General features: G+C 36.4%; 1 protein-coding gene across 2 annotated transcripts; it reads left to right on the forward strand.

The window, feature by feature from the left end:
* Positions 1-558: 558 nt before the first annotated feature.
* Positions 559-19,347, forward strand: STX2 (syntaxin 2). Of its 2 annotated transcripts, XM_082491650.1 has the most exons (11): positions 559-689; positions 7,121-7,192; positions 7,687-7,786; positions 9,278-9,352; positions 10,313-10,386; positions 10,592-10,700; positions 12,446-12,519; positions 12,639-12,776; positions 14,188-14,298; positions 15,689-15,737; positions 17,210-19,347. In XM_082491650.1, exons 1-11 carry the CDS (start codon positions 660-662, stop codon positions 17,341-17,343), a joined length of 966 nt encoding a protein of 321 aa, XP_082347776.1. In that variant the 5' UTR covers positions 559-659; the 3' UTR covers positions 17,344-19,347. The 2 variants fall into 2 exon arrangements, with proteins under 2 accessions (XP_082347776.1, XP_082347775.1); XM_082491649.1 differs by lacking the exon at positions 15,689-15,737.
* Positions 19,348-20,007: the final 660 nt, after the last annotated feature.

The following is a 20,007-nucleotide window of genomic DNA, read 5'->3' on the forward strand; positions in this document are numbered from 1 at the left end:
CTCATGACAGTCTCCCAAAATCGCGAGTGTTATAATTTCTTGTTGGGACACGGCTCTCTCGGGATGGGCATTTCCTCGCGGGTGTCTGTGGTACCGTTCGGACACCTCAGTCCTCCGGTACTCCCTCTGGTGAAGCGCCCCTCTTAAACACCTCTGTGGCCACACTGCTCAGCCATACCTTCCTGCCCGCTCTCGCATGCTGCTCGCTAAGACCAGCGCGGCCGCCCGCTCCCTCACGGCCTCTCCCCCGCCGCCGCCGCCGTCGGTCAGCGGGGAAATTACCTCAGGAGGGTGGCACAGCTGCGCCCGCCCGCGCCGCTGGCCTCGGCCTGACGTCAGCAGGGCGAGGCGGGCTCCCCAAGGGGATGGTTGCCGCGCCCGCCCGCTCCGCCCCTTTTTCCGCATGCGCGGCGCGGCCGGTGGTTGCCGTGACGTTGGGCGGGGCTGGGGGCGCGTCCGCCGCCCCGGGCACGGCGGAAGGAACGCGGGGAGGTGGCGCGGTCCGTCCGCAGCGCCCGGCCGAGCGGGGAGGGAGGCGGAGGGAGGCAGCCCGGGGGAGGCAGCCCCCGGCGACAGCGGGCCGGGCGCGGGCGGCCCTCGGCGGCGAGCGAGGGGCAGCAGCCGGGGAAGCCTCGGTGAGGCGCGGAGCCGCTGCGGGGATGAAGGACCGGCTGGCCGACCTGGCAGAGGTGAGGGCTCGGGGCGGGCCGGGAGCGGCGGGGCGAGAGCGGGGAGGCTGCCGGGGGAGGGGGGCGGCGGGCTGAGGCGAGGAGGGAGGGGAGAAAGGCGGCGGAGCGCGGGGGGCCGCGGGCCGCTATCGCCGCCTGAGGTAACGGTCAGCGGCGGGCTCGGCCGGGCCGGCGCCCCGGGGGAGGGAGGGCTCCGGCCGCCGCAGGCCGCGTTCCAGCCCCGTTCTCGGGGAAGGGGGCGGCTTCGTCCCGGGAGCCGGGGAGCGGGCGGCTGAGCTCAAGCTGCGCCGGCTTTTAATAGATCATCTTCCCCTGCTTCCTCCCGATCTCCAGCGCCTTTCGAACGGTAACGCGTTGAATGGCAGATAAACGGGATAATAATCTTGCTTTCGAGCTGGCCGTGGTGTAGTCGGGTAGATCTTTCTGCTTGGGAACTGTTTAACCAGTAATGCGTCAATAAAGCTATCTGCAGATTTTATTTTCCGTGTGTTTACAAAATGGTAGCTGGCTATGTTTATATGCTCCTTTCCTTTCCCTTATTTGTGCTTTGAAAACGGTATCCTGAAAAAGAAGGGAGAGTTGGAGGGAGGTACCGTCATGTCTGTCTTCAACAGGATATGGCTTGGTTAAAATAAAAGGGTATTTGACTTTTTTTTTTTTTTTTTTTTTCGTGAAAAGAAAGGGAGAGCTCACAGGAGTTCCTGTGATATTTCAGAGACTCCGTAGAGTTGGTCTGTAGAAGTTGGTCTGTACTGAGCTGTGTGCAGGTTTTGGGGCTCGTTTGTCTTAATTTTAAGTTCATATATTCTGGATCACAAAATACTTTTTGGAAGCTGTATCTCTAAGTGATGGAATTACCAGTTTCTTCATTTTCCTCCCCAAAAGGATGTACTGACGTCTGAAAAGTTTTCGCATTATTAGATTACAGTATCTTTACCAGGAAAGATGTTTCAGAGTCGAGCCATAGAAATGTGTATTTTGTTTTAGGTTTACTTTTTCCCTTTTCCTATTTCTAAACATGTCCAGGTTGTGGGAATACGTGCCAAATTTCTCTGATGGTGCACGCTTCCCAGAAAGAGGCAGCAGCAAACGGTAATCTGAATTTGCTTTTTAATTTATAATCCTAAACACTTAGACTTCATTCTGACTGAGGGGAGGCAGCAGTAGTCTGTTGGGTTGGTTTGTTTGTTTTTTAATTTTAAAATAAAACAACCCCCAAACCCTAACACACCCCCCTTGGGTATTATTAAAAGTTTTCAAAGCAACTGTACAGAGTGGTTGTTAAGACAGCCTTAGTATTTGACATCTGAAAACATTACTGTACTGCAGCAAGCTGCTACTTTAACCACAATGGTCAGTATCGCTGAAGTGTTTCATATGTTCATCAACATAATTTTCACTGCCTGTAGAATTAACAAAGCTTGGAGACTTAAAATTGAAGTTTTCTTCTAACTAGAAGAAAATATTTAAGATCCAGTCTACATTTTATCACTTAAATGTGTAGTTGACGCAAAGTTTTGAAAAGTTGCATATCTGAGGGAGATGGCTTTTGTACAACCTGATTTCCACAGGGAACTCATGGAAGTAGCAACTTGCATCTTACATCTTTATCTGAAATATCAAAAAAGATCATGTTTGTGTGAAGTGATTGTCCCTTACTAATATAAATGCAGATGATAACAGTGATCCTTGATCACACATTGATAAGATTGCTTTGAAAAGGAATACATAATCTGAAGAAGTAATGTATTAACATTTATTTGCCTATTTTTCAAACTTCTTCAGTTTGATTAGTGTAGTTCCATTGTATTTTATTTGGCTAAATCATTAAGTGAAGGGTAGAGTATGCACGTTGTGGTTTTGAAACAGGCCTGGGCCTGCAGAATCTTCAGGAATAACTGTGCTTTGCCTCTTTCCCTTAATGTAAGAATGTCATTGTGTATTACTTTGGTTGTACCCGACACATAAGTTCCATCCACCCCGTTCGCCCAAAGACCCAATGTGATACACAAGTAGTTTCAGAGATCCCGGTACTTTGGCCAGTCTACACTGACTCGTTTTAACTAAATATGGTATTCCCTTTAGCAGAAATGTAAATTTGAGTTTACGTGTCCTCATTTCTGTGTTCCTGGATTTTTATTTGGCAGCAAGCAAATTATTTTGTCATTAAAAGTTGTAACATTTTCCCGGATTTCCCTTTATAAAGAAGAAGGAGAATTGTTACTTATCGACGTTTATGACCATCAACATCAAATTGTCATACCTTTTTGATACGTTTGTTAATACACTGTATTAAGGCAGTTAAACAGTGCTAAAACAGTTGCTGGAAAAATTGTTGAAGACATGCAGATTCTATAGCCTTCAGATAATGTTGCTTCCTCTTATTTTCTAGGTAGAAAAAGCCTTGTAAAGTACATGCCTTTTCAGAAGATAGCAACTGTAGTTGTATTTGTCCACTTCTAGGGAATTATTTTAATGCAATTTCTAAATTATTCCAAGCAGGCCAAAATTCTTTCAGCTGTTTGAATTGTCCTTTCATACAATTAATTGGACAACTGATCAAATCCCAGACGGGTTTTAGTTATTTGGAGCCTAAAAGAGTGTAAGATTAAAAGAAGAATAAAACGTTTACTCTGATCCAATATGCTGTTTTGAGCAGTGGTTGGTAACAGGTATTTAGGGAAGATAAAACAACAGGGTAAATACATAGCAATGATTGTGTAAAATATGCTCCCAGCCTTTAATGGCTTGCTGTTCACGGATGCAAGTCCATCTTGAAATGACTTTGAGAGCTGTAGGATCTGTGTTCAGACACTCAGTTCAGCACGTTCAGCCATTGTCAGATATAAAAAGCAGATGTCCTTTTAAAGGTCTGTTAATAAAACTCATTCAAACTTGTTTTTGTTGTTAAATCATTCAAGAAGGAGGTAGGTAAACCTTCTCTGCCTAAGTGTGATGTTTTAGATCTGAAGTTTGGGGTGCATTGTTCATATGGCTCAATAATTACCATATTGTTATATACTGAAATGGCTGCAGAGCTATCTATTGAAATCCATTTTGATCAGTGAATAATTTTAAATACATGCTTTTTATATTTCTCTACTCTTCAATGTTACTGAGGATATCCTTTGAAAGATACAGTTACATTTGATTATAGCTTTTTTGTGAGTCTTGTTGGTTTGTCGATTTGTGTGTTGTTTTTTTTTTAACAAGGAACTGTAATTGAACAGAACTGCATTGATTTTTCTTGTAAACTATTTCTTGGGCATTCACTTAGTGCCCCTAAAACTGTTTAGGAATGAGTGAAGAACCACTGAGTCATAAAAGTTAAAATTGGCAGAATTGGGTGGTATGGAAAACATGCAAAAGGAAACTTTTCATAAGGAGGAAAGCATTACTGAGTTCTTTTTTTCATGAGTTAATTTCTTACATTAGTCTTTGTTCAAACATGGAATTTTCTGAAGATGAGCAGTATTTTTTCCATGTCGTAACAGTGTAAAGTAATTTCTTGTAGTCGGTTACCATATGATTTTTTTCTGGTTGTGCAGTAATGCTACTAAATGCACGTTAATGATTGACCTGCCAAAGCTGCCTGACAGATCTCCTTGGCCCTCTGTAAGCCCTCCTTGGCTGTTCTGATATAAAATAATTTCTTGAAACACTGATGAGAGAACACTGAGGAGAAACTCTCACACTCTAACCCGCTCTTTGGGTCTGATTCAAAGGGATGATGGTGGTCAGTTGTTATCCTTGCAGCCTGCCACAGGAATATAGGTGATCTGGACTCAGGAAAAAAACTAACCTTGATTGGAATTTCAAGGGCAAGTAATAGTCAAGTTTTTAGGTCAAAAGCGGTTTTCATTTTCAGAGTTCAGTAATTAATTTGGTAAGACGTCTCAAGCTAGCCTTATTTCTGCAATTCATTAAGGTATGGGAAATCTCAGAAGTTTCATAAACCATCAGGATACCTCCTACTCGGAGCTGAGAAATGGTACTGTCTGAATAGCAGGATTCTGTCATATAAACCAACTTTTTAGGGAACCTGATATATTTTATAAGTCTGTGAATGTTTATGGAGTTGTATGGCTCAGACTTTCGGTCCCAAGGTCAAGGTATGAGCTACAAACAGACTTCATGAGATTGCTCTTGGCGTTGACGTGAAACTTTTTATCAGTTTTTGGTGATACTGCTTATACTGATGAGGTAAGGTCCAGGAGGAACAATACGTTTCTGCTAAACTTGATGACAAAAGTGTGTTCTTGGTTGAATTGTGTGCTTGTCAAAAGAAGTTCAACATCGCTTTGTTGAAGAGAGTTAGCAAATAAGCTGTATTTTAGGTAGTGATGATTTAAGAATGTAAAGAATAGAGGTTGACAAGTCATTAGGTGTCTCAAACGCCAATGTACAAGGTAGGCTGTCCGTCAATTCTTCAACAAATTGTAGACAGCAAATTGCTCTGTCAATGGTGTCACTGCAACCGAATGTGAAAGTGAAATGAATGTCGAACTGACTGCAGGGTGGGGAATCATGATTGCTTCCTTCCAGTCTAGCATCCACATACAGGACTTCTGAGTAAGATTTTTGTATCTTTCACTTGTTGAAGATTCATTCAGGTGTTTAATGTTTTACTAAGGTCTTCTTAACCAAACTAAAAGCTGACATGCTGAATGATACTATTTAGTATCAACTATGGTAGTTGATACTATTTTCATTATTTTAGTTCAATTAACTAAATACAGGATGTGGTTGTAAACAGTTAGAAAGATTATTCTTTACTCAATAAACGTAGGCATAAGGTGTTCTTTTACATAGATAATAAAATTAAATGTCTTTAAAGGGTAGCTCATTCTTAAATATTTAACTTGTAACTGGTAGCTTTGTGGCACTGCAGTCTCTGGTATGGGTAAAAGTTGGGTAACTTCACTTGTGCAGTCTTCCTTGATTATTTGTATTAAGCAAGACTGTTAATTGATTACAGTCCCTAAGGACATGTTTTTTAATATTGAGTTCTATCAATCATCTTCTCAAAATGAGTAAATGCAGAAAGTCTTTGATGACAGACAGCATTATGAGTGATGGGAGGGTGGTCCAGGAGAGCAATAGCATCCAAATTCCTTTATTTCAGTTGAGGCATTATGGTTCCCCTGAGCATGAAAACCAGATGATTTCTCAGAAAAATATTGTCGTAGGGTTTTATGCACTCCCTGAATTTGTAGGAAATGAACTGTCAAAAAGTATAAGTAATAACTGTTCTTGAAGATGTGGGGCACTTAGTAGACTTTGCATAGATAATCATTGAGTATAACCTTCTGTATTAGATAATAGCAATATTTGGCATTGGATTAAATTGCAGAATTGTCATGCAAATAATAGGCATCTTGCCTAATTTAATAAAACCAGAAACAAAGGGCTTATTGGATAATAGGATCAGGGTTTAGGAGCAAAAAGTGGGTGCTAGAAGGTCAAAGACTGAGGGGCTTGTAAGAAAAAAGGCGTTTTAAACAAGAAAATCCCTTAATGTTACCGATCTTGGGTTTTTTCTAACAGATAACCCGTTGATTTTATGGTAGAGTAATACTTTGTTCTAACTTTGATTGAATGCAGTTCAAACAGTCTGTTCTGTACTGAGGGAACTAGAGAACATGGAAGCTGGAAGTCTTTGCCTTTATATGATGCATGTTAATTCTTTCTTCCTTGGAACAAATTTGAATCTCAGTTACTGTCAAGATCCATGTATTCCGCTGGGCTGGCTCAAGGGTTAGGGAAGTGTGACTTGGGGAATGTATTGGACTGTGTGCCCTAGAGATGTGTGAGAGGCTGTCAACACGACCTTCTGCCTCCTTGGCTGCTGTTCTGAGGGTTTATCAGTGATGTAATGCGTGTATACTTTAGTGTAGCATAATTATGTCTAAATTGGTGTGAAACAGCAGCCTTGAAAACACCCAAGGGCAAAACTAGTAAGCAGATGTTGATAGCTTTTTGTTCTAGCTTTCATTAGATGTTTAGCTTATTACATCAAAAGTCAGTCATCAGCACCCCTCTTAGCATTTCTTTGAGAGGATTTGATTTACTGTTTTTAGTTCATGTGGGACTCACCGTGGAAGTATCCTTATGCTGTGAGAGAACATTTATATGCAAAATCGTGTTTCAGTAATTTTTGACAGGTAATGAAAACTGTGGCATCACTTACAGACTGGTTCTGTCTTGAAGTTGCTTACAGAGGAGTATGTGCCTTAGCCCTCACAACTTTGTGGGAGTCAGGTGACTTTGACTTGTTTGTAGGTTACAGTCCTCAGAAGAGGAAAACTTACTTTTTTGGCGTTGCAGACTATTGACAAATATGTATGCAGTAGCAATGCAGAAGAAGTCATAGTTGTTTCAGAACAGTATCCTGAGTTTTATTTCATAGGTTTGTTTTTTGTCTTTTACAGTGTAAAGGAAATGAAGATGGGGAGACAGTTATTGTTGAAAAAGACCATTTTATGGATGACTTTTTTCAACAGGTAAACTTATAGTTTTCACCATGCATTACAGACTTACAGTTTCCTTTCTCTGCCTTTTAATTTCTGTAATTAGGTTTAACAATTCATCTACACACACACCCCAATATGCTTTGTAATGGTATGCCAAATCAAATGTTGGTAACACTTTTTCTTGTTTATTTCAGGGTATTTTCTGTCTTTACTGCATAGAAGTGTTTTTGACTCCCTGTCGACAAAGAATTTGCATATAGAATTTAAATATCTTTTTTATTAGGAATTGTAGCATTTAAGTTTTTGGTTATACTGAGTATATTTGCTATTAAGAATACAATTTTTTTCTTAACAAAAAAAAGTGCAAACTGTTTAAATGTCAACATTGCCGCTGCGATTTCTGTCAGATACTTATAAATGTTGCAATGAAATACTTTGATTTTTATTGCCAAGGATATATTATTTTTTTTTAGTCTTTAGCTGGAATTATTCTAGTTTTCATTCCCATATTTCTCCTCCTTTAGGTTGAGGAACTTAGAAATAATATAGCAAAAATAGCACAAAATGTGGAAGAAGTGAAGAAGCAGCACAGCATTATCCTGTCAGCGCCAAATCCTGAAGGAAGTGAGTGTCATTTTTTAAAGATTTCGAATACATATGGCTAGATATTCTGAAATAATTTGTGTTTCTTTTAGCTATCTGTAGGAATAGAGAGCTTCAGCTGTTTGGAATGCAAAATGTAACACAGTTAATTTAAATAAATATTTCCATGTTTAGTATCAAATTAATATTTTCACTTGCTTATTTTTACCGTTTTTAAGTGTCATTTTCATAAATACATTTTCAGAATATTTGTTGCATCAACCAAACCTTTGCTAGACCAAAACTCAGTTTAATATGGTATCTTGAAATTGATTGTGTCTTCAGAAATTTAGGGGCTACTTGCATTTCTTTTAATTAGTGAAAATGTTGGAGTTGTCAACTGAAGCTCATATGGTAGAGCCATCAACTTCTCTTTATTTACTAGGGGCAAGACCCTGTCTAACACTACAGCCAGCTGCTTTAGTGGTAGGAAGAGTTCCATGCTAGGGCCCTATTTTTAGAGGCTGTAACCCCAAAACTGAAAGCAAAGATGTGCTTTCTGAACAGAGAACTCGAAAGATTATGGAACTTACCCAGAAACATGGAACCTTCTCTGTTCTCAGCACTTCTTAATTCAAGGCATGCCTGGGTTTGTGGGCAGGGTTTAAGGAAAAGGGAAGAAAAGATGCTGAGACGTTTTTGTGGAATTTTGCAACGCTAGCTTAACACTTATCTTCTTCGTGATGAAAACTGAACTTTGGATATTAGTTTTTCTTTTCCACCTATTTTCTTTCTTTGTGGATGGGCATATGTTTGTATTCTTACAGATGATTTTGCAGACTGTTTTTTGTCTTAACAATCATATACAGTCAATGAATCTCAGGTTTAATAAGGGTTCATCTGAACGTTTAGAATCTGCGGTCTCAGCTTGTTTATCGTCTTATGTTTTGTGCTAAAAATTGTGCTCATTAATACATCTGAACTGCATAGGAACATGACATTGCTTGTACATAATGTATGCTCTTGTGAATCTAGTGTCTTCGCTAAACCAAACAACAGAAGTCTCGCTAAGTTCTTCATACTCTGTAAGGTATTCTTCAAAAAATAGAGGTAGCGCAGGGTACAGTTATGTTAATAAGGTTAAAAAAAGGATAAACAACAGAACTCAAGAAATGCGAGATGAATCTGTATTTTCACTTGATAGACTTCAGTGAACTTTCATTTTGACCAGCAAATGAATATTACCCTGAAAGTGTTACATTAAGAAAAAATGTGGAATATTTTATTGCCTGGTTTAGTTAGTGATGTGGCAATAACATTTACCAAGTGTAAGGGCCTGTCATAAGAAGCAGGGACTTGATAGTATGCTGTTACAAAAATCGTATTTAAAATACTTAGGAGTAGAATAAACTACCTCTGCATGATTGTACTAAATATCATGAGATTGCAAGGTGGAGTTGTAGATGGTTGCTAGCTTACTATTATCAATCATTAATAGTTCTAAACATTTTTTTTTCACTTGTTTGTTTAAAGGAACAAAGGAAGAACTTGAAGAATTAAATGAGGAAATAAAGAAGATTGCTAATAAAATCCGAGCCAGGTTAAAGGGTAGGTTGTGACGAGAAATAAAACTACTGTCGCTTGTAATGATTCAGGATGGTAGCAGTGTTACGAACTTAATGCATTATTGCAGCTGAACTTCTAAGCTTTGAAAGCTCCATTATGTATGCATAACTTGTATTGTACAGCTCTTTAAAGAAAACAAAAAAGAAAGAACCACCTCCCTGCCAACTAGTGTACAGCCCATGTCAGTTACAGTATCGTCCTCTACTTTATTCCTCCTTGGTAAGCTTCACCGCTGATAAATACCAGGTTTCAGCACAGCCTAGTTTGTGGAACAGGACAAAGAGCTTGCTTGCTTTCAGAAATAATCTTGAAAATTACAACACAAAGTAATACCTCTGTGTAGAAATGTATTCTGCAACTGAATGTCATGATGTCTTGGAAGAAGATTAACTTTAACTGCAAAAAGACAGTATCTGTGGCATAAATGTCTACGTTGCTCTAGTGCACTTGCTGTATTTTAAATTCAGACTAGCTAATTTTGCTGTGACTTTCCCTTCTCAGTATGTCTTAATTGTTTAGCGTAGGTTTTGAAATATATTGAGTGTTTTGATGTTACTGTATTACAAATACTATATGCTATATCCTAGTGTCCTTCCATGAGCACTAGGATATGGTATTTATTGTTTAAACTGTAAGAGCAACCCATTTTGTTACACCTTTTGAAATTTTTCCGGAGAAGTAGACAGTAGTGTTGTTCTGTTATGTATTGAAGTAGTTAATTGTGGTTTAACATCTGTACAAATTATAGAAATTATTTTAAATTCTTATAAATATATATATATATATCACTGCTACCCCTCTCCTCCCCCTGAAATGTTAAACATGTCTATGGGGATTTTGTACATTAAAAAAAGTAATAATTAATAGTATTTACGAAGTAAGTGAGCTACACTATTAAATAGTTATACTGAATGTTGACTCATAATATTCTACTGTTCTTAGCTATTGAACAAAGTTTTGATCAGGGCGAAAATGCTAATCGGACATCAGTGGACCTCAGGATAAGAAAAACACAGGTATGATCATTTAATAAGTTTAAAGAAAATGAAAGGATTCTAGTAAATTGGAGAATGAGTTTCACGTTTCCGAAATAGTTTCAGAACTTCATGTTTTGTTTTGTTGGGAGTGTAAATGCCACTTTCAGTTGTTGTGCAGTAGTATTTGCTGTATCAAAAAGAAATAAACATTTTTGTTCCACATTTTTAAATCCTCAAAAAACAGCACTCTGTATTAGCTCACAAGTTTGTGGAGGTCATGACGGAATACAACGAGACCCAAACTCTTTTTCGAGAACGCAGCAAAGGTCGGATACAGAGACAATTAGAGATAAGTAAGTGACCTGAATACACTTTTTCAAAAAAGATTAATTATATTGTTAGTACGTTCCTTGTTTCTTATTACTTAAAGATGGTATGAAGCATCATACATCGTGGACATTTTCTTGAAGCGTGTGAGGGAAAAGAAACTATTCTATTGTTTGGCATAAACTCTTTGATACTACTCTTCAGAACAGCTGAAAAGAAAACAGAGAAAACTCACTGAATTGTTTCTTTTATGTTGAAATTACTAAAAAAAAAAAAATTCTTTTTCCTTTCTTTCATTTATTTCCAGTGTTGTAACTTTCAATGAAACATTAAGAAAAGCTGTTGTCTGAAGATAGCAAGTGTTAGTAAAAGCCATTCCAAAATTAACATGCTAAACAAGACGGCATCTCTTCTTATGCGATGTTATTTTTGCCAATAGGAATGTTTGTTAAATACAGCTGACATAAAATCAGTGTTGCCCTTAGATCTACTCTAGACATTTGTTGACTGATTCACATTTGACTTATTTCATCATTGATTGTTATGAGGAGTATTCAGAAAGGTACCTGACTCAACTCTGAACTACAGCATCTACCTCGAGTGTCATAAAAAAATCTTTATCATCTTGTACCTGAAATCAGGATTTTTGAGTATCTCCTGTAAAAGGAAATACATATATTGCTGAAATAGGAAATGCAAAAAGAAAAGTTAGCAGATTATAAGAAGACTTTGCTTTTCACATGCTTCTCAAATTTATCATAAGCCTCTCATGTTAATGGTTCAATTTAGCATTTCAGTGAAGTTAATCGGGCAAGTTTAAATTCTTCTTTACCTATACGTTTGAGGGGAGGGAGGCTAATACCTCAAGACATGGTTCTTTTAAGTTAACGTAGTTATGACCCAATTAGAGCCTTCAGCTTTTCCTCAGCACTAAAAAGTAGGTTTTGCTGCATTCTTGGGTCTTAATGTCAGAAAGTAATATTCAAACTGTACCTTTCATCTGATAGGACAGAATTATGTAAGTTACTACAGATATTCAGCTTATTTTACATGGGAAGAACAGGGATTGGATATGTAATTTTTAAAACCGTACCATGCAAATCACTTGAATGCATTGTGTAACTCGAACACTTGCATTTGTCATACCAGTGTCATCAATACAATTCCATTTGCTTAAACGTGCAGTAATAACCTACATAAATTCTTAGATGTGTTATGAAAAGTAGAAGTGAAGGTACTCTATGGAGTGGAATTCTCTGTATGGAATATGAACGTAATCCCGTGTTGGTAAAATCAAATTACGTAAAGACTTTACTCCCCACACAGTGGTGGGGAGAGTAAATTAGGTGCCAGTGTGACATAACTGAATAGGTAAATATTGAATATCATGTAAATGCCCCGTATCTCAATTTCTTCCTTCTGAAGAACACTCCGCTTAACAAGGTTCATACGTACATTGTAAATGTTTCTGATCAAACTTCAATTTGATAAAAACCCAAAACCAACCAAAAAAAAAAAAAAACCCAAACAAACACCGACCGGGAATTCTTCATCGTAGTTGTGAATCTACATTTGTTTTCTGACTTACTAGATTTTTTTTTTTTCATATGCAAAATGGCACTTGATAATGGCTAAACACTACATTGTTTTATCCTGAAAAAACTCAATAAAAGAATTTTCTTTGAATTGTCATCCTTCTGATATGGTAAGATTTTGCATTCAGTAGTGAATAAGTGATGTTATGTGATGTACTGTTGTTTTTTTATCCTAGCTGGAAAGACCACCACTGATGAGGAACTGGAAGAAATGTTAGAGAGTGGTAACCCTTCAATTTTCACTTCTGATGTATGTATTTCTGGTCCAGTTATGTCTCTCTCCTATTCTGCTGTTTCTGCTATCTAGAAGTGTGTCAGCACATAATTATTTATATCCTTTTTTTATTTTTTTTTTTTGTTCTCCTGAAGATTATATCAGACTCTCAAATAACTAGGCAAGCTCTGAATGAAATCGAGTCACGTCACAAGGATATTATGAAACTGGAGTCTAGCATACGGGAACTGCATGAAATGTTTATGGACATGGCAATGTTTGTTGAGACTCAGGTAAATGAACCAATTCAAACACATTTACGTAAGTGGGATTTCTTTTCTTCAGTCTTCCTCTTTGAAATATGCAGAAGCAATTGCTTATATTCAGATAATACAGAGGTACAGTGGTTTTTTGAGTGTGTTTATAATATATGAAAGTTAATCATTAAAGGTTTGTTGGTTTGTTTTAGACAAACAATCTAGATGAAGTCGTAGTATATGCTATGAATAACTAAGCATGGACTTTCTTTTCATTTGGTATACTTAATATTTTCTTCAACATTCTTGTATTGCAATATTCTTGAACGTTTTGTGCATGTAAGTAAGAACAACTCTCTACTGGAATGTTGGCTAATATCTTGGGAATTTGGGATTCTCAAAGACATGGTAAAGCGCTACTGTGGTAGAATAAAATGTGCATTAGCAAGGATGTATGCAATTTGCAGGTAATACAAAGGTATGATTACCCTTATAACTAACATGAACGTGAAGGGATTAACAAGTCATTCAAGTTGTCTCTTATATTCAGAAGCTGTGTCTTGACATGTAGGTGAATTTGTTCTAGTTGTAGTCTTTATATACCAATTATCTAACAAAAATATTTTTAACTTCTGTTCTTAAAATGCTTTGATTTATGCAGGAAAGTGAAAAGAGAATAATGTTCAGGAGAGAAACTTTCCTGAAAAGGACTATTTTTTTTATTGGGTATTTTTCTAGAAGTCCTGTGTTGCTTTGATATTAAATATATAGCCAAGGCAAATTGGTACAGTTTTCTTTTGAATTAGAAATGAACAAAAGTTACTCGTGCATCATTCTTTAATGCTTTGCTGTTTACTGCTGCTGATTATTTCTTCTGATGGACAGAAACACAGGTAATAGACTTACTGTGATTTTTCACCAATCCTCCATTTCATCCCAGATTTCATTCATCATAATTAATTTGAATTTGTTATGTATTGACATTCTAAACCCTCAATTCTGAGGAACTTTTGAAGTTACTATTATATGTATGTTTTTTTCTTAAGTGTTGAACATTGTGTCAAAATAGTCAATATCCTTTCCCACTTCAGACACATTGGGTGATTTGTGATCTCTTTAGATGTCAGTTTTAGTTCTGCCTGTTGAAACATACCTCCCATTCAAAGGTATGTTTTCAGGTGTTCAGTATTTGTTCCTGCAAAAGGGAGAAATATGCCTTCCCTGCCCATGAATGTTCCTTGTTTGGTTAGAACTTTGAGCCCTTGCTTCTCATTGCCTTTTTCCTCTACTCATCAAAGCAGAAAAAATGTCAGCCACTAATATGCATATTATTCATTTGCTTAAAATAATTTTTGATGTTCTATAGCCTTACTTCTCTTAGGTTTATAAAACAAAGATCCATGGATTCCAATAATATTTTTTTTGTCTTCAAAACTTCATTTTTAAGGGTGAAATGATCAACAACATAGAGAAGAACGTGATGAATGCATCAGATTATGTGGAACATGCAAAAGAAGAGACAAAAAAGGCAGTTAAATATCAAAGTAAAGCACGAAGGGTATGCATTCTATCTGTAATTGTGCTAGTCAGTATATTCACTTAGCACAGTATGAAGCAACCTTCTATTTTAGTTGATTTTGTTGTTGTTGTAGTATTCAGTCCTTTAAGATGGAATTAATATATACATTTTACTTTTTCGTAGTTGTGATATTTAAAATTGGGTTGAGAAACGTTGTTATAAATTAGTATATGACGGAGGAAAATTTACCAAAGGATTTTGCAAACAAACAAAAAACCATGATCTGGAACAAATCAGAACACTTTCAATGTGAATTAATTTGTTATAGTTAATATTAAAAATTGATATTGCCACTAGAGAATAGAAACTTCTTGTACTACAAAAATGGATAAGCAATTCATGCACAGCTAAGGCTATGCTCACAATTTTCTATTTAAAGACCTGTCATTACCAAGTGTAAAAGCCCCAAAAGAAGAATTAATATATTATGGTAGTAGATGAATTCACAGGTGGTTCTTATCAACTACCATGATACCTGAATTATTCACACTGTATATAAGCTTAAAGGTTTTTGGATCTCTATTGCTGGTTTTGTAGCTATAAAATCACCATGTTAGCAGGAAAAAAAATTACTGGTTTTGCTGAAGCAGGCTTACTTTTTTTAGAATTCCATCTGTAATTATTCTTTTTAGAGAGAGCTACTTTTTTACTATTGTAAAAGTAATAGATAATGGGGCTCGTCCCTCTGGAAAGACGTTAAACCATGATACTCAATCTTGTGGAGGAATTGAATTCAAAGTGACGTTCACGCTTTTTCCATTGGCATGGAAACTTGTTTTGTGCTTCAATCGCTTTCCTCCCATCAGAAAGCCAAATAATGTATTCTGAAATCAAATAACTAAGTAATTTATTTTTGTATTTTGTAACTGTATGATTGCAGAGTGAATGAAGTGTTCTTAAGACAGTATAATTCCTCATTTTGAGATACTCTGCAATTTTATGAGGCTTTTTATAGGGAGATGGATTTGAGGGAATAACATATATTATCTTTATGAAGATAATAATATATAAAGATATATAGATAATAAGATATATAGGTAGATATCTACATATAGATAACACGCCTGTTAAATTTTTTAAAAATTACTTAAGTGTCAAAGGAGCCCACTTAATGTGTTTGTAAATGGTAGTTTTCTAATCTTTGATAATTATGTAGGTCTTAATCACAGTAGCTTACCTGTAAACACTTTTAAAATGTTAATTCTTATGCATGCAAGAGTATACAGATAAATTTATCTTGATTTGAGAATACTAAAGGCTTTAATAAAAATGTGTGTGGATCAGAAAACTGAGTAATTTAGAAATTGAAAATAAATGTGAATCTTAATATGTGTAATATTAAAATAATAATACCTTGTTTTTTTGACAGAAAATGTGGATAATTATCATTGTGTCATTGGTATTGATTGCCATAATTGGTCTAATTATTGGTTTGTCTGTCGGTGTTCGGTGATGCTTGGATAACCTCAGCATGCATGACTTCCTGCCTGTGTGGCAGTAAGTAACTAATCAACTAATTTTGCTTCTTTTTTGCTATGGTAACTTGTATAGTTCTACTAACCCTTAATAGGTGTACAGTTAGGATTGGGGCGGGTAGGCTTGAGATGGATCTTCTCTCTCTTTGCACACTATAAAAAGCGCTATGCATGTGAATATTGAGAAGTGCCATCTAGTGGTAAGCCACTAAATTTACAGAATGCAATCACTACATAAGACTCGTAAAAACAGAAGGAAATGAGACAAAAAGGTCCCGTTACTGTCTCGCAGTCCTTTGAATTTTTTTTTTATTCTGGAAGTTCACATCAGCAAACAATTTGCAGTAAGATATAGAATACTAGTTACACCTGGAACTTTATCACATGGCATTTTCCATGGTTTTAAGTAGAGCTTTCATAAAAGTAGATGTCTACAAGCATGAAGTTGGTTATCATGCCTTACAGAACATCCTAAAATTTCTTACTTTGAAGCTGTTTATTAATACTAGACTAAATGAAACAGTGGGAAATAACAATATATTTGTAAAAGGAAGTTTGCAAAGACTTCAACTGGAATGTTAGGACATAAATTCTTTAGGTCTTCATGTTTTTGCTATACTAACCTACAATTTCTTGTCAAAATAACACCTCGCCAGGCTAAGTAAAAAGTAGCACTTAACTCTTCTGAGTCCAATAGAAACTCAACTTTTTACCTGTAGTATCTTCAAGCTATATATGAAGCACTATGAACAGGATGTAGTTTCAGACAGCTAATTTTCTGTACTAACACACTCTTAATATTGAAGTTTTTAGTTTTGGTGTTACAGTTTCTTCTCAGTTTCGGTTTATGGGCAGATAACAGGATTTACTGTGTCATTGCTTATAGTCAGAAAAACCTGACCTAATGTCAGACTTTTATGCATTTACATAGAACTCATCCTTATTTTTTTCCCCATTCAACTCTTCTGAGCTATTACCTACACAGTGTTTTTACTGATGTTTTATTGAATTCCACTAAGTGTACAGTTGTAAAGGTTTGAACAGGCTACAAATATTTATCCAAGGAGGTTGGCAGTAAGCAATGTTGCTGTACTTAGACTTCACCTTGATAAGTAAATGTTCACTATTGCATCTGTTTCTATACATAGTGGTATTTACAGAAGCTGGGTGTGAGTAATAACAATTATTCTGTGAAGCAAAATACAGAAATGTTACACAGCTCTATCTTGTAACTATGGTTACATGTATGTTAGACAAAGACTAACAACAGAAAATCAGAGCAGTATTTTTTTAGAAAGAAAATCCAGATGCTCAGATTAGGTATCAGTGGCTACTTTTCTGTGGCTATGCATGTATTTAAACAGTTCTGTATCTGACAAAGTATTTCAATCTCAACTTTTCTCTCTTTTTTGCAGAAATTGATGTTCATAATTATATGTGTAACTGTATTGCTTCTGATACTTGGAATTATCCTAGCAACAACACTATCATAGCAAGCACATTCCAAGAGTTACGAATCTTCAGAAACTCCAAAATACATCTTCAGTAAAACCAAACCCTTTTTCATAAATGATGCCTTACACTGTTCCATGATGATGACATACCACTAATGGTTAAAGATGAAAACAAAATAACTTTTAAAGTTTACTCATAAAGGAAGATCGGGATTTTCATCATAATGGATTTTTGTCATAAACTACACATTTGTAAGACAAACTTGCTCTTAATTGTTTTGAACTAAAGTAATTCAGGATTTTTTTCATATCTCAGTGTTACATACAATTTTAATAGGGAGTTGAGAGACTATTAAATTTGGACTGTTTGGCTTTTTTTTTTTCTATTGCTAATATAATTCTAATAACAAATTTTACTACGTTACCAGTGCTGCTTTTGTTAGCACTCTTGTGAACATTTTTATGAGATGTAGCCTTGTCTTTAAGCGTATTAATTATTTAATCACCTTGACCTATCTAACCTTTATACTTAAAAACTTTTTCTGCAACAAGTGCTAAAATATTTTATCCTAAAAAGACTACTTAATTAGCTGTCTGCCTGTTGCATTATACTTGAGAAGAAAAAAAAAGAAACAAAACTTTTTTACACTTTCCAGGATTTTTGTTTGGGTTTGTTTTTGGTTTTGTTTTTTTTTTTTTTTTCTTTTAATGTGACTAAGGTTAATTGCTTACCTATATCCTTGCCTTTATAATAAAAAGTTAGTTGCAACATTTCTGGTAAAGGAATGCAGTAGTGAAGCATGCCGAATTTCAACTTGAGCGGATAATTTTACAAATAATCCTTGTGCAAAGGAAACTGATGGATCAGTTTAGCCTTATTGTTCATATGAATGTGGCAAAAATCGTGCTCGTTCTCTATAAAGCCAAGTCAAGATTTCTTATTCAGAAGCTTGCTAATGTTGATGTGTGAATATAGCACATAGGGATAAACTCCCTCAGAGAAGTCTGAAACATAATACAAACTAAGACACTGATTTGTTACAAAATTTGTCTTGTATAACATATATGAAGTGTTTTAGTATATACATAGCTGTTGTAATACTGGTTTGCAAGACTTGAAAGCTTGAAAGACTAATGTAACCAAATAACTGCATTTAATGTTACAGGTTATTTTTTTATTTTGTGTGTAAAATATTTGTAACTTGAATTTTTGACTTCTCATTGTTTAAGGATTTCCATGTAGATATGTAGATATATTTACACTGTAAGAGAATTAGAGGAAAGTATAATGTGTGCCTTTTTAAAGACAGTCAGTGTTTCCAAATCTTCAATTATTATGTTAACTGCAATAACTTGGTCCTAAAAGGTTAGAATCCTCAAACTTACGTTTTGTTGAAAGTGTCTGAGATCAAAGTTACTCAGTAAACTATAATTCAGTCTGTTGATGTAATGAAATTCAGCAAAGTTTACAATTTATGTTGTATGTATGAATACTCCTGCTTTGCTGTCCAAATACACTGTGAATGTGCTGGAGCTATTCAGATGTCAAGCATCTTTAAGAAAGAAAAAAATATTATTATTGGTCTTTATGGCTGACTTGCAAAAAGAAGTCGCTTGAAAAATTTCGGCTTCATTAATGAACAAATTTCTTTACCTCTAAGTCCAGAACACTCACCAATGTTTGTGAGGAAGTTTACATGCAAAGTAAGGAAAGATCGGTTGCCTCAGTGCTCGTTCTAGATAAAATGTATTTTTATTCTATAGTTTTCTAGATTTTTATCAGTAAATATTATTTATACAGATACGCAAATTAGATTGGGGGGAAAAAATCAGTTCTGCTGTTTAACAGCTGGTTATCTAAAATGACCCCCAAAATCCCATCATGTTGAATTTTTTTATTTATAATGCAATAATTTGCCCATCAAGACCAGAAGTTTGAATAGGCCACTCCATACTTTTTACTTGTTGTTATATAGCTGCCTCAATGAGTTTGTTTTAAAACAAAACAAAACTTGTTTTTCACATGAACCTCTGTTCTGTTAATATTGGAGGGGAGTAAATCTCTAACCTATGCACTAATAAATTTATCTAAGCAAGTATCTTGTGGCTATTTTTATATTTATGATGTTATTGTAACCTTTGTAGGTATTTCCAGTAAGTCTTTGAATAAGGCTGGTACATCAAACAACCGATACCCAGGTCTCAAAGGTCTTAATAGTGTATTTCCTGAAACTTTTTACCAAAAAAGGTGTAGAGATAATCAAAGTAGATGTCAATATAATTATGAAGATATTCATGGGATTTATTAATTTAAACCATGCCCATGGAATTTTGCTTTAATATTAAACTTGAAAACTATGGGAATTGTTTATTTGAACAAAGGCATTCATGTATTCTCAAAAACTCCTCATAAAAGCGCATCTTTCACAATTCAGAATTAAAATAACTTCTTACCTGCCCAGCCCAGAATTTGGAATTCTGGACTAGATCCAGGGTTCTGATGCACAAGAGGTAACTGGGGTCATTCTGCCTGTGCTGATGTTTAATCTTAGTTTTGGTTGCTGCTCTGACAGCTTTTTGCTGCTGCGGTGTTGAGTGGTGGTGTGCAAGTGGTGACGCTGTGCTCATCCCTCCTTTTGGCTGCAGCAGCTGCACGGTGCCGCTGGCCTGCGCCCGGCCCCCAGCAGCGGTGCGGGGCAGGAGCAGGAGCCTTTGACGTGGGCAGTGCCCTAGCAGATGCAGTACTGGTGTCAGCGTGG

Source organism: Vanellus vanellus, assembly GCF_965231255.1.
Source record: "Vanellus vanellus genome assembly, chromosome: 16".
In the NCBI taxonomy this organism is placed as follows: Eukaryota; Metazoa; Chordata; class Aves; order Charadriiformes; family Charadriidae; genus Vanellus; species Vanellus vanellus.